We start from the raw sequence: 14,615 nt of genomic DNA, 5'->3' as shown, positions 1-14,615 counted from the left end.
TCTATGGGCTGGTGGTATTTGGTTGTTCTTGTTTGTTTGCTTTGGACAGAGAGGTGGGAGGTGGGGGAGAAGAGGTTGGGCATATATTTGCTCCTGGACAAATTCTGTGTCTAAACTAGTGATAGGATAAATGACAGGGAAAAGGGGAGAGAAGTTATTGACAAATGAAGATGGGGCCAATATAAACCGTATGGCCAAATGGAATCATTTTAAAAAGCTAATGACTTTTGAAAATTATTTGTAAAACTTATTGGCAGTTTATTTTGAGATTAATAAACCTAAGCTAGAGGTTTGAGGAAGAGTTTGCTCCAACTAGAAAAACATACTGTATCTAATCTGAAAATCACTGTGGACTCTTTAGATTGCCCTAGCAGCAACAACACACTAAATAAAAAGCTGAAAATTCTGCCTCAGAAATTGGTGTGCCCTAATATTCCAACACTGGAGATCATTAGCACAGTGCTTTCTCAGTCAGGAATACAAAAGATTCCAGGAGTAATCGTCATCCTGCCATACTCTTGGTTGGCCCCATTGGGTGTTTTATTAGCGGACACACCAGAGTGGTTTGCCATTTCCTTCTCCAGCTTGTTTTTTAGTTGAGGAAACTGAGGCAGAGTGAAGCAACTTGCCCAGGGTCACAGAGCTAGTGTCTGTCCATACTCTAGGAAAAGTCATTAGAAGCCCACCCAAAATGTCACAGAGGTGCCTGCAGAGCCTGCCCCAACACACACCTAAAAGGAGACAAGCTGAGCAGCCAAGAGCTTCACTGAGGTGTAAAACAAAAAAGTATCAAACATTTTTTTACTTTAGGGTTGGACTCAGTGTCTTTGAAGGTCCATTCTGGCCATCAGCATGGCTGGGACTTTCTAAATGTGTCATCCATCAGAATCCCTATCCTCGGGGATGAGGCCTTTGCTATTGTCCTTGGCAAACCATTTCACAGTGAAAAGGTGATGATAACTAGAATGCGTTTTCCATCTCTTATGGCCAAAATGTTCATTTTCTTGACTTTAATTCATTAATCTATAATAACCTGAAATTTTCCTGTGACCAACTCTTGCCCCCGTGATACTTTGGTGGATCATTGTACGTGGGCAGCGAGGAGGGACACTGGCGTGGCTCATCTTCCAGAATTTAAATCTGGCCCCAGACACTTCCTAGCTGGGTCACCCTGAACAAGCCACTTACCCTCATTGGCCTCACTTTCCTGATCTGTAAAATGAGCTGGAGAAGATAATAGCAAACCACACCAGTATCTTGCCAAGAGAACCCCAGGTAGGATAGTGAAGAATCAGACACAAATGAAACCACCAAACAACTGGTACAGTAGAGACAGCTGGTGAAAACAGTGGTTAGCATACAGGGCCTGGAGTGGGGAAGACCTCAGTTTGCATCTGACCTCAGACACCAGCAGTCTGACCCTCACTGACTGTTTGCCTCACTTTCCTCAACTGTCAAATGGGAATGATAATAATAGCCCCTACTTCCCCTCAGGTTCTTATGTACTCAAAGAAGCACCTGGCACAGTACCTGGCACAGAGAAGGCACTATATAAATGTGTATTCTTTCCCCCGTGCCTTGGCAGCAATCTATAGGTTTCTTTCTTGACAGTCCTTAGAGGGTAACTAATGCAGTCTCTCCATATTTGTTTATCAACATTTTTAAGATAAGTTTAGCCCTCGGTATAGCATACTCTTTCCGAGAAAAGCAGAGAAAAGGTTAATGCAACTTGCTCAGATGGTTCTGCTCTGAAATGTGCTCCAAAGCCACACTTTTCTAAATTCATTCATAATAAGCATTTCTCATTCATGTTCCACACTCCCTGTTTAAGCCCATGCTTCTTTTTCTAATTTCAAGAATAAATAAAACAAAATGTGAGCTTATGTTGTTATTTAGTATGAAAACACAGAACCTAATCATAGCTAATAACTTTAATAAATGCTAGGCTGTGCCCTTCCTTGTTTAGTATGTGTTTTGTATACAGAAGGTAACATCGACTGAATAACTAGGATGCCAAGTTACAGATGGGTTTGTGGAATGTTATTTGACAGCCGATTAGAGTAATCTGACAGAAATGATGACTTAATCACCATGACAGACTCCAAATTCCCACATAGAATTCCACCCAGATTAATCTAATTTCCCTGCAATATTTTTTTTTTGCCAGAAGTAAACGGATACACTGCTTGTTTTTCCCCCCCTGTACACATATCACATGTTTTTGACAAGAATGTAAATAGGTGTTGTTTTTCCAGTGGAAAAGCTGACTAGAAGTCTTTGAAGCTAAAAAGTGATAAATATCTTCATGGACCTTAGGTTCAGGGCTTTCTCTCTCTCTGTCTCTGTGTCTCTGTCTCTGTGTCTCTGTCTCTGTCTCTCTCTCTCTCTCTCTCTCTCTCTCTCTCTCTCTCTCTCTCTCTCTCTGAATGAATGCGTGAATGATTAGAACTTGAATTGAAAACATATTCTAGGGCCCTGTTTGTTGTCACAAAGTTATCTTCTATGGTCCTCTCCTACTTCACCTTTGAACTGAGATTCGTTTCAGATTCCTCATGCAAATAGCCCCTCTCTTCCTCTTCGAGGGATCGACCATTCCACTCTGTAAAATGGCCAGCAGCAACAAGTAGCTGTCATTTGTTCCTACAGATGAGTCTTTCCATATTTTCTGATTTGGAACGGGAAAGATCGAGAATTACTTTGTATTCTTCAGAAACTCCATTTCCTCCCGGTTTAGTTGACAACTGTTGGACCAATTAAAGATTACCCAACTGAGTGCACCCAAAAGTTTTCTTTAGACTGGGGCCAGTGACTTGAAAATATTGATGTGTCGAGGTTGCTTGGGCTCTATCCTCCGTCATGAAATTGGCTTCTTGAAAGATCCCTAAGTGGATATAGTCCTGTGCTGTATTTTATCTAGAATGATAATGTCTATGTCAGAATTCAAATAATCAATACTTTTTATGATCTAGTTAACTCAAGGTAAATCCACCTGGGCTTGTGCGATTGGCTTAACTAGCACATTAACTAACTGCTCCTTTTATGGATCCCTCATATCTATTTCACACTGTTAACCTTGGCAAAACATCTCAAGAATAGATCAATTAATCCTGTTATAGTGGAAACATCATTTTATTCTCCCAAAACTATTGCTAGCCTTTCTGTATATCAATATGTAGGAAGCATTACAGATAGATTGCCCCTAGGAACAACACCAATAAAAATGTGGTTTAATTCCAGGTTATAAGCTTCATTTAGAAGCAGCTGAAATATTTGGCATGTGTTTGAAATTAGGCTCGAGTCATCTAAAGTAGCATGTATGAGATGTCCCAGAAGTCTTAGTGCAGACTTAAGCTATGAAAGCTTAAAACTAAACCACCATTTTGGACCCTCCTGTACAGTCTTGGGTTCCTTATTAGCCCACTGGGACATAGGGGATTTTTTTCTGATTCTCAGAACAGACCTTAAGAAAACCTTAGAAATCATGTAATACAAGCCCTTTATTTTATACCTTTGAAAACTAACATATGGAGAGAAGAAGTGATTTGCCAGGCAGTTGGGGTTAAGTGACTTGCCCAGGATTACACACCGGATTTGAACCCAGTTCCTCCCAACTCTAGACCTGGCTCTCTATCCACTGTGCCACCTAGCTGCCCTCAAGTGAAATATTTCTAACCCCAAATGACTCAATTTACCATTGCCCTTAGCCACTGTAGTCACAGCTTCCAAAGTAGCAGAGGAGCAGACTCAGAAAAACATGAACCCAGACTATGTCTATGCCTCCGTGATAAAGCTTGGTTTTTGTGATTTTTAAAGATTAAATAAACTGACTGAATTTGCTGGTTAGTTATCATATTTTGACCTCTCGGTGGCAAAACTCCCATGAGCTCCCATAGGTGTAATTCAGATAAAGATGCCTTTGCTAGCTTTCTTTGGGACAATTCTCCCAGACCTCTATAAAGGCATAAATAAGAGACCGTGGGAGTTTGTTATTCAATATTTTACATATCCTTGAAGCTCCTTTGGTCTCTTTATGGCCCTTCCTTTCCAGAACAGGAGATGAAGCAGTAACTGGGTCTGTTTGGAATATGACAGCAAGGCAGATGGCAATAATCATTTACCTGGAAGGAAATGCAAGCTCATAGCCTTGCAGTATATGATGACTGTTTGAGTGGGTTTTTTCCTGACAGAATGAAAGCCTTCATTTCAGGATGTGGCACACTTCCAATGGGTGCTTCCATTGAAACCACTGTTTCTTTGAGAAGCCTTCAGAAAGCAGAGGGTCATCAAAAATGATCATTTCATAACATCTACAGCTAAACAGTGAAATGGTCTGATTAAGTCCTTCGATCTGCTTTTTTTTTTTTACTCGTTGTTGAGTAAAATAAAAGGACTTTTCAGGTTTTTCCTACTGCTTTGTCTTTATTTTCTTATGCAGGGCCCACCTCTTTTGTGAATTCACTTCATTTTTACCCCTCCTTTTATCTTTAAATATTTTATAGGCAGTGAGTTTATAATATGTGCCAGCACGGCTGCTTTCTCAAGGGGTTAGGATGGGGCTTAATAATGAGATGCGTTCCAGTGACTGTGTAAAACCCATTTCAGGTTATAAATGGCATGTTTGATTGAATCTGGTGTTAAAGGTGGTTAACTTATCAATCAGTGATGGCCAGGGTTAAACAAGTTTCAACATGAGTGGTTCTGTATGGAAGAAGCCAGCGCCATCACCCTTCTTTCCCCTAGGCTCTGTATTCTTTATGCCCATGTGAACAGTGGCTATTTAAACTAAGAATTTTTACACAAAACTGTTGGGCATCATGGGCCTTTCTGTGCCCGGGAGTGGGGCACCATGATTTGGATAATCACAATTTCCTTGTTTATGTAATGGAAGTCCTGAATAGGGGGATGCAATAAAAAATCCTGTCCCTCAGCATAGCATCATTGGCTGCCATGTGTAAGCACCTTCCACAAGTTATTCTTGTGCCTCTGTTTCCCCACTCTAAGGGTTTCATTCTCACTGCTCTCTTCTTTCCATTTCCACAAGGCACTACACTAGATTTCTTTTTTTTAGCCCTTTTTTTCCTGTCTTAGTAACAACTCTAAAACAAGAAACCAATGGCTAGACAAATGGAGTTTATGACGTGCCCAGGGTTGCACAGCTAGGAAGTGTCTGAGGCTAGATTTGAACAAAAGATTTCTGATACCTTAAATCTAACATTAACATTCTCACAAGTGAGAAATACCAGGTGATTTCTGAATTTAGACCAACTATGAGGAAATTTGCTAGTCGGTTGTCTTAACTCTAATTAAGAAGATGACAATTTTTTAATATCAGTATGCTGAGTAGCAATGGACTTGCTGGACTTTTGAACCTGCAGCCCAGAAGACCTGAGTTCAAATTTGTCTTTAGACAATGCTAGTTTTTTTTTTACCCTGGACAAGTCCCTTAACAACTATATGCCTCAGTTTCCTTATTTGTAAAATGAGGGTAATAATTGATCATTGTCTCCTAGGTTGCTGTGAGGATAAAACAAGATATTAGTATAATGCTTTACAAACTTTGAAGTGCTAGAGAAACTCTATTAATAATGATGATATAAATTTATGGAAGAATAAAATAGTGATTCTCTACCATCTCCATCCTTCAGGATAAATTAAACATTATTCCTCCAAGATTTTAAAATTGGATTTTACAAGTCTCCAACCAGATTTATAAGAGCTATAAGTGTATCTTTGTTGGGTTTTTTTTCCCCCTACCATAGTTTCTAGAGCTCCAGGGAGATTGGCTATTGTTATCTGAGCTATCCTCTTCTCTATCTATCACTTTTAAGCAATACCCTGTCCTTCCTCTTGTATCCCAGTCTAGTAATTGGAAAATACCCTTCTCACCCACTTCCCTCCAAATCCTGACACAGATTTCGAGAGGGATATCACTGCCATGTTGGAAGGTAGTGATAGTTATGGCACTGTGTTTTTTCTGCTCATGAAAGAGAGTAGATGTGGCCCATTCCACTACTGCCACTTCCTAGGACTTTGGAAGTTCCTGTGGAAAGGAGCAGGCTAAGGTTAGGTTAAAACTCAAGCTTGTGTTTGAGTAATCTTGGTCCTACTTTACTGCTGGCATGAAACTCATCTATCCATAGAAATATCTCTCAAGTTCTCATAAGATTTATTTCATCATTTTTTCCCCAAAAAATCTCCTCACACCATTTTCCAGCTAAAGATCATCATCATTATTTGATGTTGTTTGCAAAGTGGTCTTGAATTCAACCCTAGGCATTTCTTCTTATGAGGAGTGGGGGGGGGGGGTTGTGGAAAGATTACAATATTTGGGGTGAGAACAAATGCTTTGAATTCTGCCTCCATTACTGATCTGTACAGCTTTGGACTTCCTAGACTGCAGATTCTTCACCTGTAAAATAAAGGAGTTGGACTACATGACCTCTAATATTCCTTCTAAATCCTAATAGCTATGACCTTTTATTGTTACTTGGAATTTTAAACCAGAGAGTTCCTTTGCCTCGGTATAAACTTCCTTACTTCCCCCATAACATATCCCAAAATTTTGAGGGTCATGAGATTTTAGAAGTGAAAATGAAATGATTAGAACCCTTGCCCTGCACTATTTTTGTCTTACTTGACATTTACACCCTGTCTGTGATTAAAAGTCTGTAACAAGTGAATGATGATTCATTTAAGATAGTATTTATGGAGCACCTTTTCTCAAGGGGGTCAACAGTGTTTCACAGATGTTCTCGAAATTATCTGCATAATGTGTCTGAAGAAGGCTTGTCACCCATGCTGTAATGTCTCCGCTATTCTAAAAACTAAGTTCCATGTGTGTGCAATGTTTGGAATATGTAACAGGAGCTACACTTGCATCATTCCATTCTGCTTATGAATAGACCTTACTTCCTAACCAAAAAAAAAAACACAATCCTAAAATGGTTTCTTTGCCTCTTCCACCCATTGTTTCATGTTCTGCCTTTGGGCCCAAGCAAAACAAGTACAATCCAGCCCATTCTTGAACCCTTTGTCTTCTAGTTCCAGGCCTCCATCTCCTGGTTGCCCAGACCAGTGCTGTTGAACTCAAATACTAACTAAGGGCCACTAAATCATATATTGACTTAGTTTTTAAATGTTATATAATCTGTGTTTTATTGCTTTTTTATTTATTTGGTTAAACATTTCCCACTCATATTTCAATCTGGATCTAGTAGTAGTAGGGAGTGTTGGGGACAATATGACCACGTCACTGCTCTCCTATCATCTTTCAGTGGCTCCCTATTGCCTCCTGGAGGAAGAAGAAATGTTGGATGAAGTATTTTGTTTAAAATTTTTGTTGAAAGCTGATTTCAGCTTGCTTGTGCAGCCATATCTGCCCTTTCTCCCCTCTATTAAAGCCCAACTGTGCTACTAGCTGTACCCTGTCTTAATTTTCTATCTCCCATCCATATATGTATATGCCCAACCCATTCTTTATGAATATTCCCTCCTAATCTCTGGCTTTCAGGATCTTTTTTTTTTTAATATTTTGTATGTCCAGAACTTGCCTTAGAGTTAGGAAAACTTAGGTTTTGAGTCTTGCTTTTTATACATATCCTCTAAGAGTAAATTATGGAATGGTTTCCAATCTGAACTAGTTAAGGGGAAATCCTCACCACAAGTTCCCTAAGCCAATTAAATCATAGGTCTTAAAAAGTCAAAACTATAAAATCTCATTAATAGAATATAAGTTGCCTGAGAGCAGAAACCCTCAGAAAATGGGTTTTTCATTTGCAGATGGATTTTTTTTCTTTTTTCACACCTGGGAGAGCAAAAATTATCTCTGCTTAATCTCCCTTAATAAATATCCAAAAATTTTTTTCAAGGGTAGGAATATGACATTTTGTAGAAATAAAGATTATTTGGAACTCTAAGTCTGGCCAGTTTTTAAAATCTTGCTTGAAATATTTGCTCTGTAGATTAGAAATGCATGAGTTACTTATCGTCCACTCATTTGGTACTTCACCAGGCATAGCTTTGTGGCATATTTACTCGTTAACTTTCATCTTTGTGTCTTCTTTTCCTCAAGTAGTTTGCAGGTCACTTGAGGGAAGACAGTACATCTTCTTTGTATTATATATTTGATATTATGTGTGCTATCACATTTATAGCATGCATATAACATATATATGCATATATGTGTGTATATACAGGTACACACACTATATACATATAAAACATATATTATATATATAAAATAAACATATTTCTTTGTATTCCTCCATGCTGCCTAGGACAGCGGTACTCACTTAGTGTGCATTCAGTGCTTGTTGAACAAATGAACGAAAGGGGAATGTTACTTAGACCACCACAATGTCTTTAATCGGCACCTAAGAGCACACCACATCTTCCTCTCCCATGTGCTTTCAAGGCTTCCGGTAGGCACGAGGTACATATGGCCTGGACAGACTGATAATAATTTCACATCATTTAAATGCCTGAGCCAAGTACCATTCCCCTCTCATTTAAATTAGATAAAACCCAGAGATGTGGCATGCAAGTGATGGGGGTCCACTGGGGAAATTAAAGGTTCAAAGAGAACGGGACCCATTACAATCAAAGCAGTTAGCGCAGCCAGTGACTCCATCCACCCTGTAACTTGTATGTTCCTTGGGGTACCGTGAAAAATGAAACAGAAGGGCTTCTGCAAGTAGTCTGAGGAATTTATTTTAATTGGGGATTGAGGTAGCGTTCTGTATTTGGAGTAAATGCACAGTGGTGCGATTCAGCTTGCTAACGGATTAAGACCAAAGTGCTCAATGTGGTGAAATGAAAACGCCACACTTCGATCATGGAAAATTCACATTTCCCTCCTTTTCCTAAATACAGATTTAATATGAGTGTAGGTTCATCTCTTGGCCGTAGTGGCTTGCACTCCGTTCTGCATCTGGCCTCTTCTTTGTTAAAAAAAAAAAGGCAAGTTTTAATGATAGTAAATGAATTCACCAACTATAGATCCCTCAAATAGCTCACCCTAATAACTGTGATCATAGAACCAAGAAAAACACACACAGTGGACAATTAGGAGGTCAGTGGCAAAATGAATTACATTCAGATTGCTACTAGTCTTTGGGACCCGGTGAATTAAGAGAATTCAATTCATGACTATAAAATACTAGGCTAATGTCCGACTTACATTTTTAAATGGTTATTGGGACATTATTTTGACTTTGTGGCTCTCTTTTACTTCAAGGACATTAAGTATTGACCATGTACCCTCATCACCTCACTGTTATTCAGTGCTGTCAGATGACAATATTTTTTTCATTCATCCAACCTGCCTTTCTCTCATTTGTATTTTCAGATGCATCATCCCATTCAGATGAAACCTGCAGATAGTGAAAAGTCAAATGGTAAGTGGCCATTGCTTATCTTATTTAATAATAATGCCTGTGTCTAAATTTAAAAGTAAGGGCATGTAGGAGAAAGCCAGCTCCAAGTATCCTTTTCTGTGTAAAAAGCTGAGAACTATTTCAGAAAATAGTTCGGCAGCTGTCAGGTCTGAGGAAATGATGACCCGGTCTGTTGTCCCATTTATCTCTCGTGTAAAGATGTGTGGACAGTGTTATAAGAAATAGTTTTCTGTCTCTCTCCATTTGGGGCTTGCCCGAGGTCTTGGCCCCTTGGCAGTTACCTTTTGTTCATCTTCCTCTTCAGTGTAGGTGTAGAGAACAAAACAAAAACACCTGTTAACTCTGTGAAAAGAAAAAGAGCCAAAGGAGGGAATTGCCTATTAAGAGTTAAACTACATCTTTTCTGTTTTTCATTTATTCCTTGGTTTGGTGTTTGTTTTTGTTTTTAATGCAGGTGGCTTAAATCATATCAAAATGAGCAGAATGTATTTGCATGAGGGTTCATGCAGGATTCAGATTACTGACTTAAAAAAACTTATGCTAAACACACACAAAAAAATGCTATTGACAAGGTCCATGAAATAACTGGAATGTGTCCCTTCCAGACTTGTGAGAACTGATGGATATGATTCCCTGTTTGGTGTTTTTACTTCTGTTTTAGCAAAGCTTTATCCCTATTTTTATTTTTTTAATGGGCTGATGAAATGTATGTTAAAGGAATCTTCTACCTTCTTAGACCACAGAGCTTCTCAGTCCCTCAAGGCTGACATAATAATCAGCACTGTTTCCCTCCAACAGGCATTTTTGCACCTCATTAATTAGTAATCAGGGCAGAAGCCATGCACTTAGAGATCTACATATCTGCAAATGTAAATTATGATTGGGCTCTAAATCTCTCCACAAGGTATTTTTTTGCTAATTGTAGTGCATCCCATTTTCTGGCTTCTCCACAGACTATAAAGTTTTGAAGAAAACAAGAACTTGCTAAATTTTTCTGGACTAGACAATAGTCTGGCTTTTTGTTCAAGATCTGGCCCATTGTCCCAATTCTTCCAAGCGACTCAACTCCCTTCTCCCTGACCTAACAAGATTCATTACCTAGATATGCCTCTGGCCTCATCATCATCACACAAGTTTGACATTGTACTAATTGTCTAGAAATCTCATTAACATCCAGGCTCTATAATTCAGAAATTTAAAAAAAATTCTCAATCGAGTATACATTTGTCTCATTGAAAGAGACAAGAATTTTGGGTAAAGGAGAGAGTTCAGTTCAGTATATACTGTATCTTGCCGTCTCAAGAACCAGGTTCAAACCCAGGTTCTATCACTTGTTACCTCTGTGATCTTAACCTCTCTTGGGCCTCAGTTTTCCTATGTGTTAAAAAATAGGAGTTTGAACAAGCTAGCTACTAAAGTCAGAGGGTTTGATCCTATGACCTTGTTATCCTCTCAAGAGAGAACCAATTGAATAGTAGCCTATAGAACTGATAATTAGGAATAATCACACTGTATTAAAATAATTGAGGCAAGTATTGGGGGGGCTGCTCCTATTTCTGAATTTTTCACTTCATTTTTCTCATGGTAGATAAATCTTAAGATTTATCTTAGAGTATATTCTTGGTAGGGCAACAATGAGGAAAGCATGAAAGAGGTTGTACTTACTTTTCTCAATTTGTTATTGCTTTCAGAAAGGTCATTTTTATGTTGACTGAAAAAAAAAGATTTTATAGTTCTAATCATCGTGCTATACTTCTCTTATTTCAAGACATTTTTGACGATCACAGCAGCTTGTTAAAAAAGTAGACATATGAACAAATGAATGAATGGGCATCCTCCAGAAACTGATATTTTGGTTTATCCTACTCAAGAGATGTTAGAGATTTGCATATATAATACTCATAGCCACTTTGGGTCTAACCAGTTCTGCCTTTGGATATATAGGCCCACCTTCAGTTTTCAGGTTGACATTCTAGAGAGTTAAAGAATGTGATTGAGCTGAAGGTTGCTTTTAAAGGATGACAGCTCTTCATTTCAGCAGCCTTTCAAAAGTAGAAGGATCAGAAACATCCCCTGTTGCACTGACATGGGCGGGTTTCATTTCTTTCTCTGAAGGTATTGAGGAAGCAGTGAAATATATAATTTCCTAAAGCTTGTGATAAAAAGTTGACCCCTCCCTCATTTCCCTCACTCCCCCCCCCAGCTTTTACAAGGTGCTTTTGACAAATAAGCATAGTTTTAGAAAGCTCAAAGAGCACAAGGATTTCTTTGTATCAGATGCTCTAAATAGCTCCTATAGTTGTGAAAGAAATATAACAAGCTCTAATTGCAGTGTTATTGAGTTTGCTGACATTTATGGATGGCACAAAAGACTCATCACAGTAAGACATTGGCTGTCTTCATTATCAACATGCTCAGATTCCTGAAACTCAGTATTTGCACAGAACAAGAGTGCTCCTAATCACAGATTAATTAGTGATGGACAAATGAAATAAAGAAAAATAATTACCCCTTGAGCCGTCATCCATCTTTACAATCTGACAATAAACTGAACCTCTGTTTCTCCTAGCAATTGACTCGCCCAAGTTTTGTACCCTACAATTCTCATGCTATCAAATGAGTTTCCCAGCTTTATGTAGGACTCCCCTGCTTTAAATTGGCGTTGAATTAATCTTGGGACCCTGTAAGACTTAAGAAAGATAATCAATTTCTTTGTTTCATCTTTTCCTCTCTTGCTTCTGTGATTCCGTGTGTCAAACAAATTCCCATTCTGGTGACAAACAGTAAAGTGCTAGTTAACATGTAGTAAAAGCTATTCTTCCTAATTGTTTTACTCCTTTCCAAGCCAGATAAATATCATATCAATATCCAGATTTGGGAGTGCTTATTTGAACAGAGTTTAAAATCTATGGAGATTTTTTTTTCCCTTTGCACAATTTTCCATTTTAATCCAAGAAAGCTAAATGTAAATGCTGAATTAGGGCTTTAGCTGGGGAAGGAAAATATTGTGCCGTGTGAGGTCCTCAGTTTTTCCAATTTCTCTTTCTGCTAACATCATTTTTAAGATACCTAAAGTTCCGGTTCATTTTGTTCATTTAGAAAAGTTGCTGGAACTAGGCGTAAGTGAAAAAAAAAATTAGGACACACCTTCTGAAAGCAAAATCTGTTTTTGGATTGTAGGTGTCTTCTCTTTGTTATAGTAGCTGATTCTCAACAGTGCTACCTGGAAATGTCAAGGCCCTTGCTGAAATGAGGGGTGGGAAGGGGGAGAGTGACCACCGTTTGCAGGGGGAGAAACAGAGGGAGGGTGGATGGATAGAGAGATATATACGACTGAGGACCCATGTGCACACACCTTCTTAATGTTCATTTCTTAAGACTATAGACAGAACACAAATCTGTGCTGCTTTAACCCACCAACCTCTCAACTTGTTTGGGACTCTTAAGCCACAGAATCCAAAAAGGCCATGTAAGCCAGCTATCTCTTGTGTTGAGGCCTCCAAAATCCCCAGTGTCCCTGCTTGAAGTTCACAGCAAGCTGTAGGAAAGATAACTAAATATCAACTCGGGAAGAACTGCAAAGACTCCATTTTTTAAAAAAAGGAATCACAGGGCATTTCCAACTAGTGGCTTACTAATTTCACTGAAAGATGAAGAAATAATTTTGAAATTCAAAGTGGAGAGACTCACAGATTTGGAGGCAGTAATTAAATGCCATATGTTAGCACTAACACATAGAAAAGTTGTTAATTAATTCAGTCAGCCCTGAATCCAGGTGTGACTTTGACAGATTGTACACCAGGGTGTTAGCAGACTTACAATTAGAGATAAAAAAAAGACTTTTCTTTCTTGACAAAAAAAAAAAGATAACCTTTTATACTTAAATAATTAACCCTTTCTCAATTTGTTCCATGGTAAGGACAATATGTTTACAAAGGTCATTGACAAACACTGCCACATATATATTAGTTGACTAATGTTCCATTTATTTGAAAGTGCTTTTTTGGACATTCATTTTTAATCCTTAAGGGAGAAGAACTCATCCAAAAAGTATAATTGCAATGTTATTCACCATATTTGTTAAAAATATCTATAGAAGCTCCCAGGAAGAATATATGGTATACCTCACAAAGAAATGTTTGTGGCAATTAAGGAATTCTCCTTTTCTTAAGTCAAAGAAAACTTGTAGACTACAATACAAACATTTAAGTGCTAAGTGCTAAATAAAGTCTGGTAATATAAAAAAAAAAGCAAAATGAATTAGTGCCCAAGTAACTAGGTATCTGTATACACAGAATACAGATTACTTCAGAGAAATGGCAGTAGCAATTAGGGGAAGAGGGGGATCATTGGAAAGCCTTCCTAAATTAGAAGAGGATTGGAGAAGATTCTAGGTCTAATTTTGCCTAAGCTGTTGTCAACCCAAATATATGCTCATTGTACCTGCAGAAATGGAGAGAGACTAGTTTCCAAACGTTTATGTACATTAAGGAAAATTATAGCACAAGTAACAGAAAAGTAATTATCCCAAACAACTTCTTTCAGATAGCATATTCAATAAAAGTTGTCTTAAATAGACTATGCATAATTTTTAGCTTTATTGGGTAGTGAGTAGAGGTGGAGGATGGAGAAGATCTTCATTTTCTTTCATCTCAGTGAATGTTAGAATTTAGGTAAGAGGGACATCATCTTATTCCTCTTGCTTCTCTCATCTTGAGGCCTCCAAAATCCTTAGTATCCATGCTTGAAGTTCATAGCCATCTGTAAGGAAGAGAATTAAATACTATCAGCTCAGGAAAGAGGCCTGCAAGGTCTCCATTTTTAAAAAGGAAGGAGTCACAGGTCATTTCCAACTAGTGACTTTCTTACTTCGATGAAAGATGTAGGAATAATTTTGAAATTCAAAGTGGAAAGGGGACAGCTGTGAGGCTCAGTGAATTGAGAGCCAGACCTAAAGACAGGAGGTTCTAGGTTGAAATTTGGCCTCAGACACTTCCCAGCTGTGCGACCCTGGGCAAGTCACTTAACCCCATTGCCTAGCCCTTACCACTCTTCTGCCTAGGAGCCAATACAGAGTATTGACTCCAAGACGGAAGGTGAGGGCTATTAAAAAAAAGACCTTTTGACTAAGTCCATGATCAAGAGCACCTACTTGATTATTCTAAGGGCCACCAGTCTGATTTCCCTCTCTCCAGTCCATACTAACATCTCTGGGCTTTA

The 14,615-nt window shown here is 38.5% G+C and overlaps 1 protein-coding gene across 1 annotated transcript in view; it reads left to right on the top strand.

Annotated features, from left to right (window-relative positions):
* CELF2 (CUGBP Elav-like family member 2) overlaps window positions 1-14,615 on the top strand; it is a 195,725-nt gene that overhangs the window by 91,629 nt on the left and 89,481 nt on the right. Inside the window, exon 4 of the mRNA XM_044678041.1 lies at window positions 9,347-9,395. Within this exon, the coding sequence (XP_044533976.1) occupies window positions 9,347-9,395 (49 nt within the window). The remainder of the gene's footprint in view (window positions 1-9,346; window positions 9,396-14,615) is intronic.

The sequence above is a fragment of the Gracilinanus agilis genome, chromosome 5 (assembly GCF_016433145.1).
Source record: "Gracilinanus agilis isolate LMUSP501 chromosome 5, AgileGrace, whole genome shotgun sequence".
Taxonomy (NCBI): Eukaryota; Metazoa; Chordata; class Mammalia; order Didelphimorphia; family Didelphidae; genus Gracilinanus; species Gracilinanus agilis.
This window is presented reverse-complemented; position numbering and strand designations above follow the sequence as displayed.